The sequence below is a fragment of the Passer montanus genome, unplaced genomic scaffold, assembly GCF_014805655.1.
Source record: "Passer montanus isolate IOZ18808 unplaced genomic scaffold, ASM1480565v1 scaffold95, whole genome shotgun sequence".
In the NCBI taxonomy this organism is placed as follows: domain Eukaryota; kingdom Metazoa; phylum Chordata; class Aves; order Passeriformes; family Passeridae; genus Passer; species Passer montanus.
The window spans coordinates 1,679,872-1,696,830 of record NW_024374923.1 but is presented as its reverse complement, the minus strand read 5'-3'; the positions used below and the strand labels follow the sequence as shown (position 1 = coordinate 1,696,830).

The following is a 16,959-nucleotide window of genomic DNA, read 5'->3' as shown; positions in this document are numbered from 1 at the left end:
TGGCCGCGGCCCGCGGGACGGCACCGCTCCCCACACGCTTGCAGCCCGGGGAGCCGCCGGGATAAAGAATTTTCCAGCCTGTACCCTCGAATTAACGAAACACTTAGTTACAGCTGGACACTCACCCTTACGCTTGAACATACGTGTCGCGATGCAGTGCGAAATAAAGACATTTTTAATCAGTTACTAAAGCCAAGTTCGTATCTGCCTCTTTTACTGAAGACAAATATTGGCGTACCCCTTGCAAAAGTCTCTAAAAAGATTTAAGGCGAGAATGGAGACACATCATTCAGGGAATTTAATAACTGTGCTTCAGTGAAAATCAAAATTGTTTGAATAAAACGTTATTGATATTGAACTGTTGAAGGTCGTATGTTTCTTAACTGATTTTTAATTAGTTGTTTTCATTAACTGTAAGCAATGCCTGGTTTTAGCCAGCACTAGTTTTCTTCACAGACTCTAACTGTGATCCTTAAATCAGTGAAATCTTAAGTTTGCTAAAACTAACCTGACAGAGAGCCAAAGGGAACTAGAGATTGGACAACTGGGATCTTAAATTTGTGGCCCTTCAAGGATATTGAAGTAACCAGAAAGCAGAGAGAGCATTAATGCCTGAAAATTTGAGGACTTATCATCTGAGAAAAAGATTTTTCATTAACTGTAAGCAATGCCTGGTTTTAGCCAGCACTAGTTTTCTTCACAGACTCTTACTGTGATCCTTAAATCAATACAGAGAGCCAAAGGGAACTAAAGATTGGAAAACTGGAATCTTAAATTTGTGGCCTTTCAAGGATATTGAAGTAACCAGAAAGCAGAGAGAGCATTAATGCCTGAAAATTTGGGGGCTTACCATCTGAGAAAAAGATGATAAAAGGACTAAAAAAATAGGGACCAAATTGGCATGAAGAGCATGAAACCAATAGAGGATAGAATACTAATGAATGAGGAGAATTATGTAACTTGGAACCAATGAGCATTAATTCCCTTCTTTGCTAAAAATATATAAATAAGTGAGGAAGTTTTGTATCTGTCCCAGCACGGAAGCTAGAACTGTCAGCTGCACACACCTCTTGGCCAAGAATAAAGTAATGCCTTACTCCCTAACAATAAAAAGGTGAGTGTTGAGGGAGTCTTATTTTTTCCGATGTTTCAGAGGATTTTGGTAACAGAACTAGCTTGAAAATTGTGGTTTCTTAACACACAGACATTTTAACATCATTTAGTACAATGAGCCTGAGGTAGACTTCATTTTTGAGACTTATGTTTTAAACCACATGAAATTACTGCAGTAAAATTCCCCACTCAGTGAGCCTGGTGATCTGGTTTGTAATGTGAAACTCTTTTCAGAGTTATCTTTTTAACCTACAGTTTACCACCTTTGGTTTTGTAAGTGAACAATCACAATGCCTAGACTTCAAAAGCTGTCACTCATAAAGTCAGAGGAAGTTCTTTATTCCCTGGACCTGAACTGAAGCCTTCCTATGGGAAGGCTTCTACTCAGCCTTTGATCTGGCCTCGGAGCCATGGAGTGTGAAGGTTCAGTGCCCAGATTATGACATGGAAAACCAGAGGTAAGACCTTGCTTGCGAGGTGGAGAGGAAGCTGTGGTGGCTGTTGCCAATAGCACACAGCACTCAGCTGTTGCTGAAGTATTCTTCCACTGCACTCCCTTGTCATAAACTTCCTGGGGCTGGAATGCTTGCTTTTCCTCTATTGCTTCTTCAGTGAAAATCCAGAATTCCTCTTAGGAAGTTCCTTTGATTTTATAGTGGAGCTGTGGTTCTGCAGACTGTGCAAGAAACCTCTGCTCTTGTGAAAGCACGGGGAAGAATTAATGGTTCTTGTGAAGCATTAATTATTTGCAACATCAGACAAAACCTCATTTACATCAGAGTGATGAGAAGGGTATTCTCTGATTTACGGTCATGTAAAATATGTAAAAACAGAAACAAGGAATGAAACACCAAGCTGGAAGCACAGAATGGAAAATTTCATTTAATTATTTTTTTTTTAAAGTGCAGTCATTTCCTAATACAATTTCAAGTATTCTGATGAGCTTAAAAGTACGCTTCAAGAACTAGAGAAAACTCTCATTTCACTATGAAAATGAGATGTTTTCGTTAAAAAAATCTTAATTATTTTTTTTTTAAAGTGCAGTCATTTCCTAATACAATTTCAAGTATTCTGATGAGCTTAAAAGTACGCTTCAAGAACTAGAGAGAAATCTCATTTCACTGTAAAAATGAGATGTTTTCGTTAAAAAAAAATTATTATTTTAGTATATTCTATGTTTTCACTGATTTAAATAATTGCTATGGAATTTCCTCCTTAGTGACACTGCCCTGTAACAAGTAAATGTAAGGCACCCTGAGTGCAGACACTACTCCCAACAGTGAATCTGTTGCAGAGAAAGCAATGGCAAAATAAGGTTTTATGTTTTCACTACAAGTGCTGAGGAACAAAGGTGTCCCCCAGTATACCTGTAAGCATGTTGGATTGCTGCACTAATTCTTAACTGGCATTAAACACCTAATCTAATGAAGGCTGCAATATTTTTTCTAATATATGTATGTACATACATCTACATGCACATATATATGGCACCACAGTATATAAACAATCCTGTACATAAAAGTCTAAATAAATAAAGTAAAAAAAATAAACAATAAGCTTCTAAGCAATATTATCAAAATATTAATAGAGGTTGTCTTTGAAAAAAACACTCTTCTGAACTGTTTTGATGTAAAAAAATAATTCCATCTCATTCTAAAGGAAAACCACTGTGGCGTTAGGAATACAACTCTACATTAATGTAACCCATTCAATACAAATTCACATATTGCAGTTTATTTCCTACTTTCAGGATGCAATGCCTCTGTAGGGGGATGAGGGTGCAGTCGTGCTTCATGTGCTAAGGAAGTGATTCTGGAATTCTTACCATTAACAGGTAGATGTCCAAGGTAGATTGTAGATTGTCATTTCCCAAAAACTTTTCAAATGAGACTACTGTGGTTTACTCTTTATTTTCAAATTTATGTTGAATTTGAACTTGTGACAAGGATTGAAATATCAGTACACGCTGATTATCTAATTCCAGGATCCAAAATTTTATTTAAATAGATTTTCTTTTTACAAAAATATAGTTACACATAATACTCTTCTTTCCTACAATTAATTCAATGCACAATTCACTGAGAAGTTTTACAATCTTCCAAAAAAAAAAACCTATTTAAGTTTCAAGTTATTCAAATGATAATTTGTAGGCAATTTTCATTTTAAAAAATATTTAACATAACTTATGCTACATTAAGGCTGAAACACATTTATATTGAGATCAATTTTCATAACATTAAGTTGTTCCTTTGAACTGCTTTAAATACTTGCAATGAATATTGACAACTTTTCCTTCAGTTCTGATTTCCCTGCAAAATTGACCAGTGTTTTTAATGGAGTTGAACACTGTGTCCTTAATATTTTTCAAAAATGTCTGTTATTTTTAATTCTGGTGAAACTTCTTCTTTATGTTTTAGTCCCTGAGGCAGGCTGTAATGCCTTATCAATTGTTTTCAATAATATCTATTTAATGTTGCCAAACTAAGGTGAGATTTTTATATATGACATGTTAGACAAGAACATTTTCTAGAAATTACTAACATTCTTTTCATATACCTTGTCATATAAAAATATAAGATTTATCTCAACTCTTTCCTAATACATAGTATTAATAACTAAATGGGTATGAAATTGATCTTTTGACCCAGTATTTTTGTTTTGTTTTGTTTGTTTTGCTTTGTTTTAGTCAGCCTTGTTTTCAAGAAATATGTAACAAGTGACACGTCAAAAAGGTATATTTTTCAGTTTTCAGATGTCTTGATAAGTACCTGGAAAAAAACAAAGTCTATTATTTTCTAAAATCTGCAGGAGCTTGGCCTACGACATTAATTTTTTCCCTTCTTCCAGCTATGGCTAGGGTTTAAGCCTGTAGTAATGCTCTTCAGTGACTTCTGCTGAGAATTTCTATTTATGACTTACTGACATTTAAACACTTGGGAAAAACTTGGAAGAACTAAAAAATCAGAGGCTCATCTGAAAATGTTGATATAATGTAATTAATATCGAAGATGGTGACTGAAAAGAGCTTTGTTTGTCCCAACAACCCAAGTCCTAGCAATTACAGTGACAGCCCTGCAAAACTGGAGAATCATCCCATTTGAGCATTTACAGCACTTTCAATGAAGTACGTTTAATTTCTCTCCTGAAAATAATTAACATCATTCTTCACTTGTGTTTTTCCACACAAAATTCTATTCAAAATGAAATCAGACAAATGATTACCAATAGTATACAGTTGTTTAATAATGAATAATAAAAATGCTTCTATTGGCATGCTTACCTCACTCAGTATTGCCCAGACTGGAGAATCAGAGCTGACTGACAAACGAATAGCCTTTATTCTTCCTATTGCCTGATTGATGCTGCCTTCTGCAGTGCCATTTTCAAATGCCCCTTAAGAAACCCACAAGACCCATATGGACATTTATTAGAATGAAAGCACTTCCAAGCAAACTTTGTGAAAAATTTCTTAATTACAAACTATAAATTAAATCCAGGAGTATGTTAGGGAAAAAAATGTTTTGGAAAAGACTTGTGGGTTGAAAGAAGGACAAGGAGAGATCAATCAGTCACAAATTACTGTCATGGGCAAGCCAGACTTGACTTGGGAAAAAAAAAAAATTATTCATATCAGAGTAGGGTAATGAGAAATAAAACCAAATCTTAAGAACACCTTCCCCCAGCCCTCTCTTCTTCTTGGACTAAACTTTACTCTTGATTTCCTCTACCTCCTTTCCCCCAGGTATGCAGGGGGACAGGGAACTGGGATCATGGGCATGTTTCTCTGTTGCTCCTTCCTCCTTAGGGGAATCAGAATGGCATCCTCCCCTCCTTTTCACTGACCTCGGTGTCTGCAGAGTTTTTTCTCTTATGTATTCTCCCTCCTCTCTCCAGCTGCAATTGTTGATACACAGAGCTTTTCTGCCCCCTTTTTAAAATGTGTTATCCCACAATGGATAACACATCCCCTCACTGATGGATTCAGCCTTGGGCAGTCATAGGTCTGTCCTGGAGGTGGCTGCCACTGGCTCCACTGGACAAAAGGGAAGCTTCTGGCAGCTTTTCACTGAAGTTACCCCTGCAGATTCCCCCCAGCCCCCTGGCCCAGCTACCAAAACCTTGCCATGCAGACCCTTTAGGGACTGTAATTAGTTCTCCTTCTAATTAGATGTCTTGGCTTTTGCCGCTGGTGATAGGAGCGTCAAAATAGGAGAGTCATTGGTCAAACACCATACACTACAATATGCAGTAATGCAATGGGTTTCTTTCCCTTACTAGTTCACCTTGGAAAGCTTAATTAAATCATTAAGAGCAGAAACATTTGATATGTAGGAACAAAATTACTGGTTTTTAAGTAACAATAATTTACCTATTTTTAAATATCCATCTTTGGTTGCTGGGTAGTTAAATTTACTTCCATTATCAACCAATTCTTTTCTTAGCATTTCCTATAAAAAATAAAACAATAACATTTCAAGAAGTATTTTCTAGGGTATGACACTTTATGCTGAATATAATTCTGATAATGAAATATGGTTCTAAATGAAAGACTTACATTAGCAGGCAGCACTTCCACAGTAGTGTTAAACAGTTTATCACCAGGGTGCTCCATGTTTCCACTTCTGAACAAGTACCTGATGAGAAAGGTGTATTATTTCCAGGTATTTTATACTTCAGAACAGTTCTAGGGAAGTAATTCTTTCCAGTTTTGAAGGAAAGTTTCAGGTACCTTTTCTTTATATATTTTGGGCTATAGAGAACAGAAATGGGCCTTGAAACTATAAACCAAACCATCATATAGTATTTTTATTTTAAACAGAACAAATATTTAAACCATCTTTTTCTGGGACCACAAAGGCAAGTGTTCCCCCTTTTTAGTGCTCAAGTTCCAAATAAATTAACTACTCATATTTAAATGGCTAAGGAAGATCTGCCCTTTGATCTGTTCCTTTAATTGTAAGACTGAAGTGGAATGGGCTTCTGGAAGGTGAGTGGCAGCAAAAATTTCTGTTTCTACTAGGCCATATACTACATGCCAGGAGAATTCCCCTTTTTGATCAATACTGGTCAACTCAGGTTCTTCTAAAGAATTTCCTTTATAGCCAATAAGCAAGAACATTGACCAACAACAATCCAAGCAAAAACATCTAAGATGTCTTTGATTTGTTTTTGATTTAAAACCAAATTGGTTTTAAATTTCTGGCATTAAGAGTTCTTAGGGTTTTAGATTCAAAAAGAACTAGGAGAATTTAAATCATCAAACTCTCTCCTGTGATATCAAATATTCAAAGCTTAAACCCACCAAATATTATAGGATTTACCATATATTTTCACAGACTAGCAATGTAGTGGGGCTGGGACTGATGCCTTAAGTTTTAGCCTTCATATTTTCCAGATTTTGTACTGCATTAGTATGTAACTCTGAACTTCATATAAAGTGTTAGCAAGTTCTCCTCACAGTTTACTTAGACAAAAGAATCCTTTTCCAGCCTGAGAACCAAGTTGCAGTTTCAGGCCACAGCAAATTGAGGAGAGCAGTCTGGAAGGATGGGACTTTATAACCTGAAGCTGTAATTAAACAATTAACCCCAATATGAAAATGGACCAAAACTTATAAAAGTGTGAAAACTCGTGATCCGTCGTCCATCTTGGGTGTAGCCTTGGTCAGGCTCTTGGACTGCCCAAGGTGTGTCCTTTGAAGGCTTTTAAATAAATACCTACTTTATTCCTGTAACTCTGTCTAGCCTCTGCTCCAGGTAGCCTCTTAAGGTGTCAGGACCAGCCATTAGACAATACCATGTGTAAGTTAGCTTCATCCAAGGCAGCTTCACAATAACAGGAGCATCCAAAACTACAGCGTGCCCAAGTTTCACAAAGCAGGAACCAGTTAATTAATGCAGGGCACCAGTGTTTATTGTGACAACTGTCATTCACTGCAGCTCACTAGGTGGAGATGCAGACTTGACATCGTGCAAGCAGCCTTTCTGTTGGCAGCTACACAAATAAAGCTTTCACTGACACCATTGATGAAAGTCATCAGTTAAAAACAAATTCCCTTGAGAATTATCATGTGAAATACTTACCTGAAGAAATAAAAGAAAAAAAATTAAGAAGCTGTCTTACTACTGACTTGTATTTCAGGAGGGGAGCTCAAGAAGAGCAGATAAATAGCAAATCATGCATTTTTTTAGTAACAAGGTTTATGCAAACAGTTGAGCACTGATAACTTCAAATAGTCTCAAGCATTTCCAAACTGGATATATGTAGGCTTCCATGTTCCATATTATGCAATACTTACTTTTCAACTTCTAGTGGATTTAAAAATGTGAACCTGATGTAGTCGCCTGCCACTGGAGCTAAAGCCCAAAAACAGTCTTGTCCTTTATAAATTTTTTCCAAGGTATATTGCTGGTATGTTCTTAGGCTTGTGTCCACTTCTGCAGGTGGATTATTATGTGCTTTATGTAGCTGATTTTTTCCAAAATCTTTATCCTGTTGATATAAAGAAATGTAAGTTCACTCATACAATGGAAAAAAGTGCATTGGTATCTGTAATTAGTACAGAAAGCTATTCCATAAAATAATCACCTCAGTGTCAAAAAATACACCAACTATTTTTAATACATATAGAATATTAATTTTAGTGTAATCACTGGGACTCAACATCACAATTTGTATACAGAGCTGTACTGATTGTTTCTTAGCTGCTAAGATTTAAAAATAAAAATCTTCACAGGAGGCCATTTCAGAGTTGTCTAGGATGCCTTCTACCAGAACATGTGATTGCTGGGCTCTGCTAAAGGCTACGTGAATCTCTGGTCTGATCCAATTGAGAAATCTTGTCACTGCCACTGGAGCTAAAGCCCAAAAACAGTCTTGTCCTTTATAAATTTTTTCCAAGGTATATTGCTGGTATGTTCTTAGGCTTGTGTCCACTTCTGCAGGTGGATTATTATGTGCTTTATGTAGCTGATTTTTTCCAAAATCTTTATCCTGTTGATATAAAGAAATGTAAGTTCACTCATACAATGGAAAAAAGTGCATTGGTATCTGTAATTAGTACAGAAAGCTATTCCATAAAATAATCACCTCAGTGTCAAAAAATACACCAACTATTTTTAATACATATAGAATATTAATTTTAGTGTAATCACTGGGACTCAACATCACAATTTGTATACAGAGCTGTACTGATTGTTTCTTAGCTGCCAAGATTTAAAAATAAAAATCTTCACAGGAGGCCATTTCAGAGTTGTCTAGGATGCCTTCTACCAGAACATGTGATTGCTGGGCTCTGCTAAAGGCTACGTGAATCTCTGGTCTGATCCAATTGAGAAATCTTTTTCAAGAAGATTTCTAGTCTAGATGGCATCATCAGGAGATTCCTGAAGTCTGGTTCATCATTGCTCCTGTGCTTATTAGACGCGTGGTTTGCTCTCCAAACTCTCCCTAAAAATCTGTGGCCATCAAGTTAGGCACACCTTTGTCCTACCTTCTTAATTGTGCCTCATATTAGGAATGTGAACTGCTCAGACAAAACAAATTGTCATGGCTTTGTTAGCATGGAGCAGAGCATCTGCAACCTTGTGTTGTGAAGGGGGTTCCTACATGCCATGAAATGCTGCTCAGATGAGAGATTCAAAGGTGTTTGTGCAGGAGCAGTACTCCACCTGCAGCTTAGATGCCAGATCAAAATTCTCTATCAAATCTGTAGAACAACATGATTTTTGGATATTGATATGCCATATAATGCCAAAGATGTGGTCCTTGAAATTCATTTGAGAAATAAGTCAGAACACAAGTATATAATGTAAAAATATGGCATTAATTTCTTATTCTTACTTTCAAATTCTGTATCTTCCCAGCCAATGATGAAAAAATTCCCATATGCTGAAAGAGAGATGGTTTAGCACGGATACGTAACTTTGACTTTTCCTTTTCACAGTGTGTCTAGAAAGAAAGTAAAAGGGAGTGAAAGATTATTTAACCAAGGAGAGACAAACTATGTTCCATAAGGCAATTTCATTATGTAGGTAAGGGTATGGGTTCAGATTTTCTATCCGTATTTAAGTGAGTAATCCTTAAATTAACAGTTACCTTCTGTCACATACACTGTTTCTAGACCAAATCTCATAATTCCACTCATGTTGTTATTTAGATTTGAAGGCTTGATCACCAGTAATTCAGGGATTTCTGCACAGTATGTGATGAATCACTCTCAGGGTGACAAAAACTGACTCAAATCTGAAACTGATTGATTTCTTAGCTGTTTCTGGCAAACTTTATTTCAACTCTTAGTCCTGCCATATCATTCTAATTAAACTATTCTGACCAAAACTGACCTTCTTAAGATGGATTCTGGTTACATTTCAATATTCATAATTTTGCCTCTTTTTGTTGTGTTTGGGAGGCTTTAATGTATAATAAGTTATGGATCTTTTATCACATAATTAGATATTAAATACTTAATACTGTTAAATACTGTTTCAACCACTATTTTCTGGTTTACTACACCTGGGACATGACATATATCAAGGAATTTAATAACTATAATTGGTACTAGCTTTGTAGTTTCTTGGTCTTTGAATGATAGCAAACTACTTCTTTAAATGTCTTCTTTTTCTTTGTATATATAGAGCATTGTAGTTTGATACAATGTCACAATCATGCCACAGTAATTAATATGACAATAAAGCATAGTGGGAAGTAACAAAGCGAAGAGCTAAAATGAGACTCCCTGGGTTGTACTCTTGGTGCTGCCACAGAACTATTATATGAGTTTTGAAGATCATTTAACTTTTCTGTATTCCAGGTCTCAGACCTTAAAATTTGAGAGGATAATGTGCTTACCTCTTCCATCAAGTGCTATCAGTTCTATAAAAGAAAAATGTTACATTAAATATATCAATGCCTTCTAAAGCCAGAAGTGATTAAGTCTTCACTCAACTGGCTTAAAACCATCAAAACTCATGAGGGATTTGTGATTTCCACAGGAGTACTAATTAAAAGTTCAAAATGCCCTGGAAAGCTATTTAAAAAACTAAGTTTTTTGGGGTTTGTTTTTTTTTGTCCACAGCAGATGTTCAGCAAAACAATGTCAAACCACAATACCACAATTGTGTGTAAATTGATTTACTGGCAACTGTTTCTCTGAAAGACACACTAGACTTCAGTAAAGAAGAAATATTTTCAAGAAAATAAATTTGTGATCTTTCTACTGACAGGGTTTGCAATTCATCCCCTGCAATAATGCAGGCTCTAGAAGTCTTGTTTCATTCAATGGCAGCACTAGAAAAAGAGCTGCAATCGGTGGCATGAGGCTGGTGTGGTCATTTCTGCAGAAGCTGAGATAAGACTGCCTGTTGAGTCAGGGCTCCCACCCTTGCAGCCTGCAGTTCCCACTGCATGTGATAGGCACAGGCCACTGCACAAAAACACAGAATGCTTGGGTTCAAAGCAACCTGTAAGGATCATCTTGTTCTGACTCCCCACAGACAGGCTTCCACTAAGCCAGGTTGCTCAGAGCCCCATCCAGCCTGGTCAGAAACACTGGATGTGGCATCTATACCTTTCCTGGGCAACCCATTCCAGTGACTCACCACCCTAACCATAAAAAATGTTTTCCTTATATCCAATCCAAATATACCTTTTTCAGTTTAGGACTGTTGCCCCTTGTCTTATCATAACACACTCTTTCCTACAAGCTCCCTTTAGATACTGGAAGGTGCTATATGGTCTCCCCTGAAGCCCTCTCTTCTTCAAGCTGAAGAGCTCTGACTCTTTCAGCCTGTCTCCAGCCCTCTGATCATTTCTCTGGCCTCTCTACCTGCTCTAACAGGTTCATAGCTTTTATTTTTTTTTTTTTGTACTGGGGACCCCAGCAGTGAATGATGGTTCATAGGAGGCAACCATGAAAAAGTTTCTGAACCATGCAGACGGCTCTGATCATCACAAACTGTCTTTTCTTGGTGAGCAAATATAGCTGAACCTTGATATGTTAATAGTCAGTCCAGGCTGAAAATTTTAACAAGGTTGAGAAGTGGGCCCTGGGAATATCACAAGGTTTAATAAGACCAAGTACAAGGTGCTGCACTTGAGTCAGAGCAACCTCCAGTATCAGTCCAGGCTGGGGGATGAGCAGATTGAGGGCAGCCCTGCCCAGGACTCGGGGGTGCTGCTGGAGGAGAGGCTGGTGGCCCAGCAATGTGCACTCAGCCCAGAGAGCCAAATACATCCTGGGCTCATGCAGAGCACTGTGGGCAGCAGGGGAGGCAGGGGATCAGGAGATCCTGCCCCTCTGCTCTGCTCTGGTGAGAGCCCACCTGCAGTGCTGCATCCAGCTTGGGGTTTCCATCACAGGAAGGACATGGACCTGTCTTGTTGGATCCAGAGGAGTCCATCAAGGTGATCAGATGGCTGGACCACCCCTCCTATGAGGGAAGGCTGAGAGAATTGAGATTGTTCAGCTTGGAGAAAAGAAGCCTTTAGGAATTGCAGCCTTTCAGTACCTGAAGGGATCCTACAAGGAACACAGAGAGAGGCTTTTCACAAGAGCCTGTGGTGACGGGACAGGAAGGAATGGATTACAGCTAAAAGAGAGTAGGTTTGGGTTAGCTGTTAGGAGAAAGTTCTTTCCTGTGAGGATGATGAGGCACAGAAACAGGTTGTCCAGGGAAGCTGTGGATGCCCCACCCCTGGAGATGTTCAAGGCCAGGTTGGATGGGGCTCTGAGCAATCTAGTGGTAGTTGTCCCTGCCCATAGCAGGGGGTTGGACACATGCCAAACTCAAGGTCTTTTCCAAGCCAAACAATTCTATGATTCCACGTAAACACATGCCAAATATCCTTTACCACAGGATGTCAATAGAAAACACAAACAAGTGCTCTGCTGACCCTCCTGTGTAGCACAGTGTGTGATTACTTTGTGACACTCTTGGTTGGAAAGGAGAAAGTGTGAGGAGCTGTCAGCTCGCCTTCTCTGATGCCTATAGGAAAAGTTCAGTGCTTTAACCAATCAAAGAGAGAAGGTGCCACAGCTGGGATCCCCAGCCTTCTGCCAGTCTCCACTTTCTGCATTCTCATGAATAGTCTCAGCATGTCATGCCACTGGTCATTCCCCCCCAAGAGCCATGTGAGACTGATTTATCTCAGTAGGTTTTCTCTACCCACAGCAATTGAAATTGCAAATGCAGAAGTGAAACTCAGTAGAAAGTTGGGGGCACCACTCTGCTTTGGCTTGATCAGAGCAGACTTCCACAAGCTGCCTGCCTGCCTTTTGGGAACACAGCTTCATTTTAGGTAGGAATCAGGTCTTAGAAGATGGAACAGCTGTAAATAAAGTATTTCATCTATTGGATGGAAGTTGTCACATGTTCGATCTGGAATAGGTGATGTCAACATAATAGCATTCTGGTTTTTAATCTGTTTTCACAGGCAGGCAAGAACTGAAATTAGTTTCTTGAGGCACACTCTTAATTCCTATGAACTGGCCTAACCCACAGAGCAGGACTTAAAAGCTTGCTCCTATCTGTACAGAGTGGGTCTGGAGACTCTGCAATGCACTACTAAGTCTAAAACCAGGGATCTTCTGCTATCCCCAGAAGTCACTTATGCTACAGGGTAAAACTTGAAGCTTGCTTGTTCCGTTCCCCTTAATCTCCTGCTCTGCACAACTCCTGTCTGTTTCTTCTTGGTCCTTTATCAACACAAAAGTAACACGTGCAAATCCTGGAGCAGAAACTGGCTGCACCAGTTAAAACTCCTGAATCCTAAAACTCAAGAAGAAGCAGAAACTCTGGTCAGTCCAAAGTCCAGTTTGAGAGATTTATATTCTACTTTTTGAAAATGAATTTTGTCACTGAGAGTGTTTGAATGTTATTTATCTTCATAAACTCAGTTATACTTACTGCATCCTTTTCTGGATTGCACACTTTAACCCAGAGCAGGTGGTCTATAAGCCAGTCTATAGGCTTATCCTTATAGAACATGAGGAAAAAATCCACTATGAGTGGTAAGTCTTCTGATTTAAACAATTTTCCTGAAAGCAAGACAAGAAGTTATATTTTTATTGCTATGCAAGAATCGCCAGCTTTATGTTTAAATGTAATTTATTTAAATAAACATTTAAGTATCACACCAGCCTTGCACACATGAATATAATTATGATATTTAATGAAAAACTTCACATAGAGTCTGGCTTTGAAGAGTTGCTCATCATCCAGTCCTATGATATGGGATGCATAATCTCCTTCACAAAGAAAAGGAAGTTTTGGGGGTTTTTTAATAGATTGTTTAAATTCTGTTCTTGAAAAGAGAACTACACATTACAGGGGCACAAAGTTCCCTGAGGTGGAACAACTTCCTCCTTATGGGAACTCAATTACAGATTCTATGCTAAAGAGACTCTGTATTAACAAGACAGTTTTAAAGAGAACAAAAAGTAAACTACTTTCAGTGGGCTATTTCCTGAAGAACCAAGGAAGTTTTGAAGTGCAAGTTCTTCCATGCTTTGAGATGTGATTCTGACTGAGACCTTTTTGATCTACACAGCTGCAAATGCAGTTGATCCTGCCAAGGTCTTAATACTTACCAATAAATCCAAGTTGTGAGAACTCGAGAACCATCCAATCTTGGGACTGTTGAGCAGCAAACCTTTTTATACTTTCAATAAAATCAGGTTTGGCTATAATATCATCTTCCAGCTGGAGGGTGGGGGGGGAAATGCAACAGAAAAAGAGAAGGTAAGCAGTGATTTAATTGTTTGCAGAGGGGGTGGTGACATTGCCACAAGCAAGTGAAAACTGTGTTGTGTTTGTGATGTACCACGTGTAATGAAGCTGTGCCAAACAACCCACAAGTGGACTGGTATTTAGTTTCTACATATATCACTCATTAAGTAATTATCTACAGGAGTGACCATAACACCATGGGTGCCTCTCTCTTTTTTGATGAAGGAGGACTCCCTGCCTTAGAGATCTCACTTAGAAGAAAACATTAAGCAAAAAGACAAGCGGTTAAGGAAGACAACAATAAGCAGTTTGTTCTTAGGTTGTATAAGCATTGCTGAGCTAGAGGAGCAAACTGTCTGAGAGGAAAGGTGTGTAAAAGGTTCAGTAGCCTGGGCAGACTTTGTCATTCAAACAAGGCAACTGAGAAGGACTGTGGATGGTTACTGAGATGCCTGTAGAAACCAGGTTGTCCCAGGGGATACTAGAAATGATGGGGTGTGCTCTGTGAATCACACTGAAGGACAGGCATACATAGAGTTTTCAAGATGTTGTAAAGTCCAGCACAGAGTACAGCAGCAGTGTCACCTAAAGGGTACTTGGAAGAGGAGACTGACATCCATCAAGGAAATGAGAAAGGTATTGGCTTCATTTTTGCCTGGCTTTCAGACAAGAACTGGGCATCTGAAAAGCCAGAGGCTGTTTGTGCTACTAAAACTGAGGATTATGAATCCAGACAAGGAGGTTGGAGGCAATGACACAAAGGAAATAAATGTATTCCAGAAATAATTTAGGAGCAAGTAATTAATGGTTTGAATTCAGTATGGGTGTGAAAATACAGGAAGAGGAAGCTAAGACTTCAGGAAAATATTGCTGGGGTGTAGTGTAATCATATAGTAATTTATTCTAACTGCTGTACTTCACTGGCCCTGCTGCATGTCTGATTCTGCTGGAACTGGCTTCAGAAAGCTAAACAGCTAGAAAACTAATTCTTTGAGGAAAAAACCCAGCCAAACAAAACATGATTTCCTGCTGGTTTTGGGTCTTCAACTGATGCAGCAGGGTCATCATCAAGAGCTTGAAAGATCAGGACCAGAGGTTTTAGCTGAATTTCTGCATTGCTACAAGTGTAGGGCTGGCTGACAAGAAATGTGTTGGCAATAGTGAACCCAGGAATAAGTAAAATGAAGTTAGAAAAATGAGATTAAGAGATCTGTTTTGACCCTGTCAGCTTTTGCTGATGGTAACATAAGAAATGCACAGAGACAAACTGATCAAGATTAATGCTTCTTAACAGATTCTGAGATCTGGGGATTGAGAGTTAAGCAGAAAAGAACAATGAAAAATGAGATTAAGAGATCTGTTTTGACCCTGTCAGCTTTTGCTGATGGTGAGATAAATGCACAGATAGAGTCAAACTGATCAAGATTAACAGATTCTGAGATCTGGGGATTGGACTGAGTTGGGAGCTAAGCAGAAGAGAACAATGAAAAAAACCCAAACCCAAACATCAATTTACAAGAAATCTGGCATAAAATTAAATGAGCTCAAAGCATTAGACTGGAGCAAGATGTAAAGGGACAAGAGCAAAGAATCAAAGAAGGTTTTAGAGAATCCTTAAAGAGAAATTGAGGGGCACCAAAAAAGGATGCAAAGCAGACTGGAGTATCTCAAAAACCTAGGGAGGCCACCATATCAAGAAACATCATAGAAAAGTATGCAAAACCAGTGAAGATTGAAAGCACAGAGGTTGTGATGCAACATGACTGAATGTGGTTATGAACAGAAAGTAATTTTGAAGTCTGAGATGGTCTTTCCTGAAGCTGACTGTGATTATTAGATGATGTAGTTTGATATCCCATGTAGCACAAGCCATTAAAGTTATTTATTTAACCCTGTAATTTGTGTTCAACTTAAGCACATCTTGGAGAACCTCTCTCATTGCTTAGAGATTCCAGTATCCATTTATTTCAGTATGTTGTACAACATTTTATTATCCTGAATGTTTAATACTTTGTACCCAAATTCTAATTTGACTTTTTTTTCTGCCTTCAGCTTACAGCCACTTGTTTTCTCATATGCTCTTATCTACCAAAGGAGGATGTGCAGCTGCACACAGCTGGATCAGGAAATTTAAGATATGAACTGCCTAGTCCACTTGCCCCATTGCCATGGGAAGGCCAGCAAAACACATAATCACAGCTAACTTCCCTTCTCTCATCAGTGCTTTTGAATGGAAAAATACACATCCAATACAGCAAGACTATGAAAATCTCCTACATGATAAGTACCAAATGGGTTTCCTTTCATTTTTCTTATGCAGGTTGTCTGTCTAAGAGAAGTAAAAATTAAGTAGTAACAAAAAAGTGGAAGAATACAATGAAAGTTCAGGCATCAGACAGGAAGGTTCTTCCTTCCTGAATTTTATTAGAGTATTTTTACATTTTGTCTCACTAACAATGAATTGTGAAAAATGTGGAGCACCTTTTAGGAGCTCTACCAAATAGCAGGCATAACCTAGAGTCTAGTGAGAAGAAGAAAAAAAAAAGTCCATATAAAGAGTACTAGTGATATCACTGAGATATTGCTTAGGCTTTGAATCCATTAGAGACGTGCTGGTGGCAATATATTTTACCAGTGTATATATATATATATATATAAATATAAAATATATAAATACACAAAGTTTTCCCAGCCTCCATACGAGATAATAAAAAAATCATAACAGTAGTTCAGGAAACAACTAAAAGTTAAGTTAGAACTTGATAAGAGATTTTATCTGAAGAACCTAAGATTTATTTAATGGTTTATTTTTGTTTCATCTCAGTGCTAATAGAAACCACTTAAAAACCGCTGTATCTGTGTTTCTTTCAGATTTGAAATGTTTGATTCCTGCAGTAAACTAAGTTTACATGGACAAGAAATAACAAATGCATGTCCTCACTATTAGGCTGGGATTGGATTGTTTTTATGGCTATGTTATGATCCCATTATTGTAAGTGCTTCAAGGGTCTCTGGTGCATGCCAGGAGGTTTAGTGAAAGTGGAAACAAGGACCCCAAAGTTCTCTCAGGGTGGTGGAGTGGGGAAAAGATTTAAGTAGACAAGTTGATCAGTGGGTA

The 16,959-nt window shown here is 38.1% G+C and overlaps 2 protein-coding genes across 2 annotated transcripts in view; one reads left to right on the top strand and one right to left on the bottom strand.

Annotated features, from left to right (window-relative positions):
* The window catches only part of SCOC (short coiled-coil protein), a 702,416-nt gene that overhangs the window by 38,598 nt on the left and 646,859 nt on the right, over nucleotides 1-16,959 (top strand). The window lies entirely within an intron of this gene.
* MGAT4D (MGAT4 family member D) overlaps nucleotides 3,108-16,959 on the bottom strand; it is a 35,966-nt gene continuing 22,114 nt past the window's right edge. The window contains exons 8-15 of the mRNA XM_039696142.1: nucleotides 13,703-13,814; nucleotides 13,020-13,150; nucleotides 8,956-9,063; nucleotides 7,412-7,605; nucleotides 5,669-5,747; nucleotides 5,483-5,561; nucleotides 4,394-4,506; nucleotides 3,108-3,881 (exon numbers count right to left, since the gene is read on the bottom strand). Coding sequence (XP_039552076.1) covers nucleotides 3,855-3,881; nucleotides 4,394-4,506; nucleotides 5,483-5,561; nucleotides 5,669-5,747; nucleotides 7,412-7,605; nucleotides 8,956-9,063; nucleotides 13,020-13,150; nucleotides 13,703-13,814 — 843 coding nt within the window. The 3' untranslated portion in view covers nucleotides 3,108-3,854. The remainder of the gene's footprint in view (nucleotides 3,882-4,393; nucleotides 4,507-5,482; nucleotides 5,562-5,668; nucleotides 5,748-7,411; nucleotides 7,606-8,955; nucleotides 9,064-13,019; nucleotides 13,151-13,702; nucleotides 13,815-16,959) is intronic.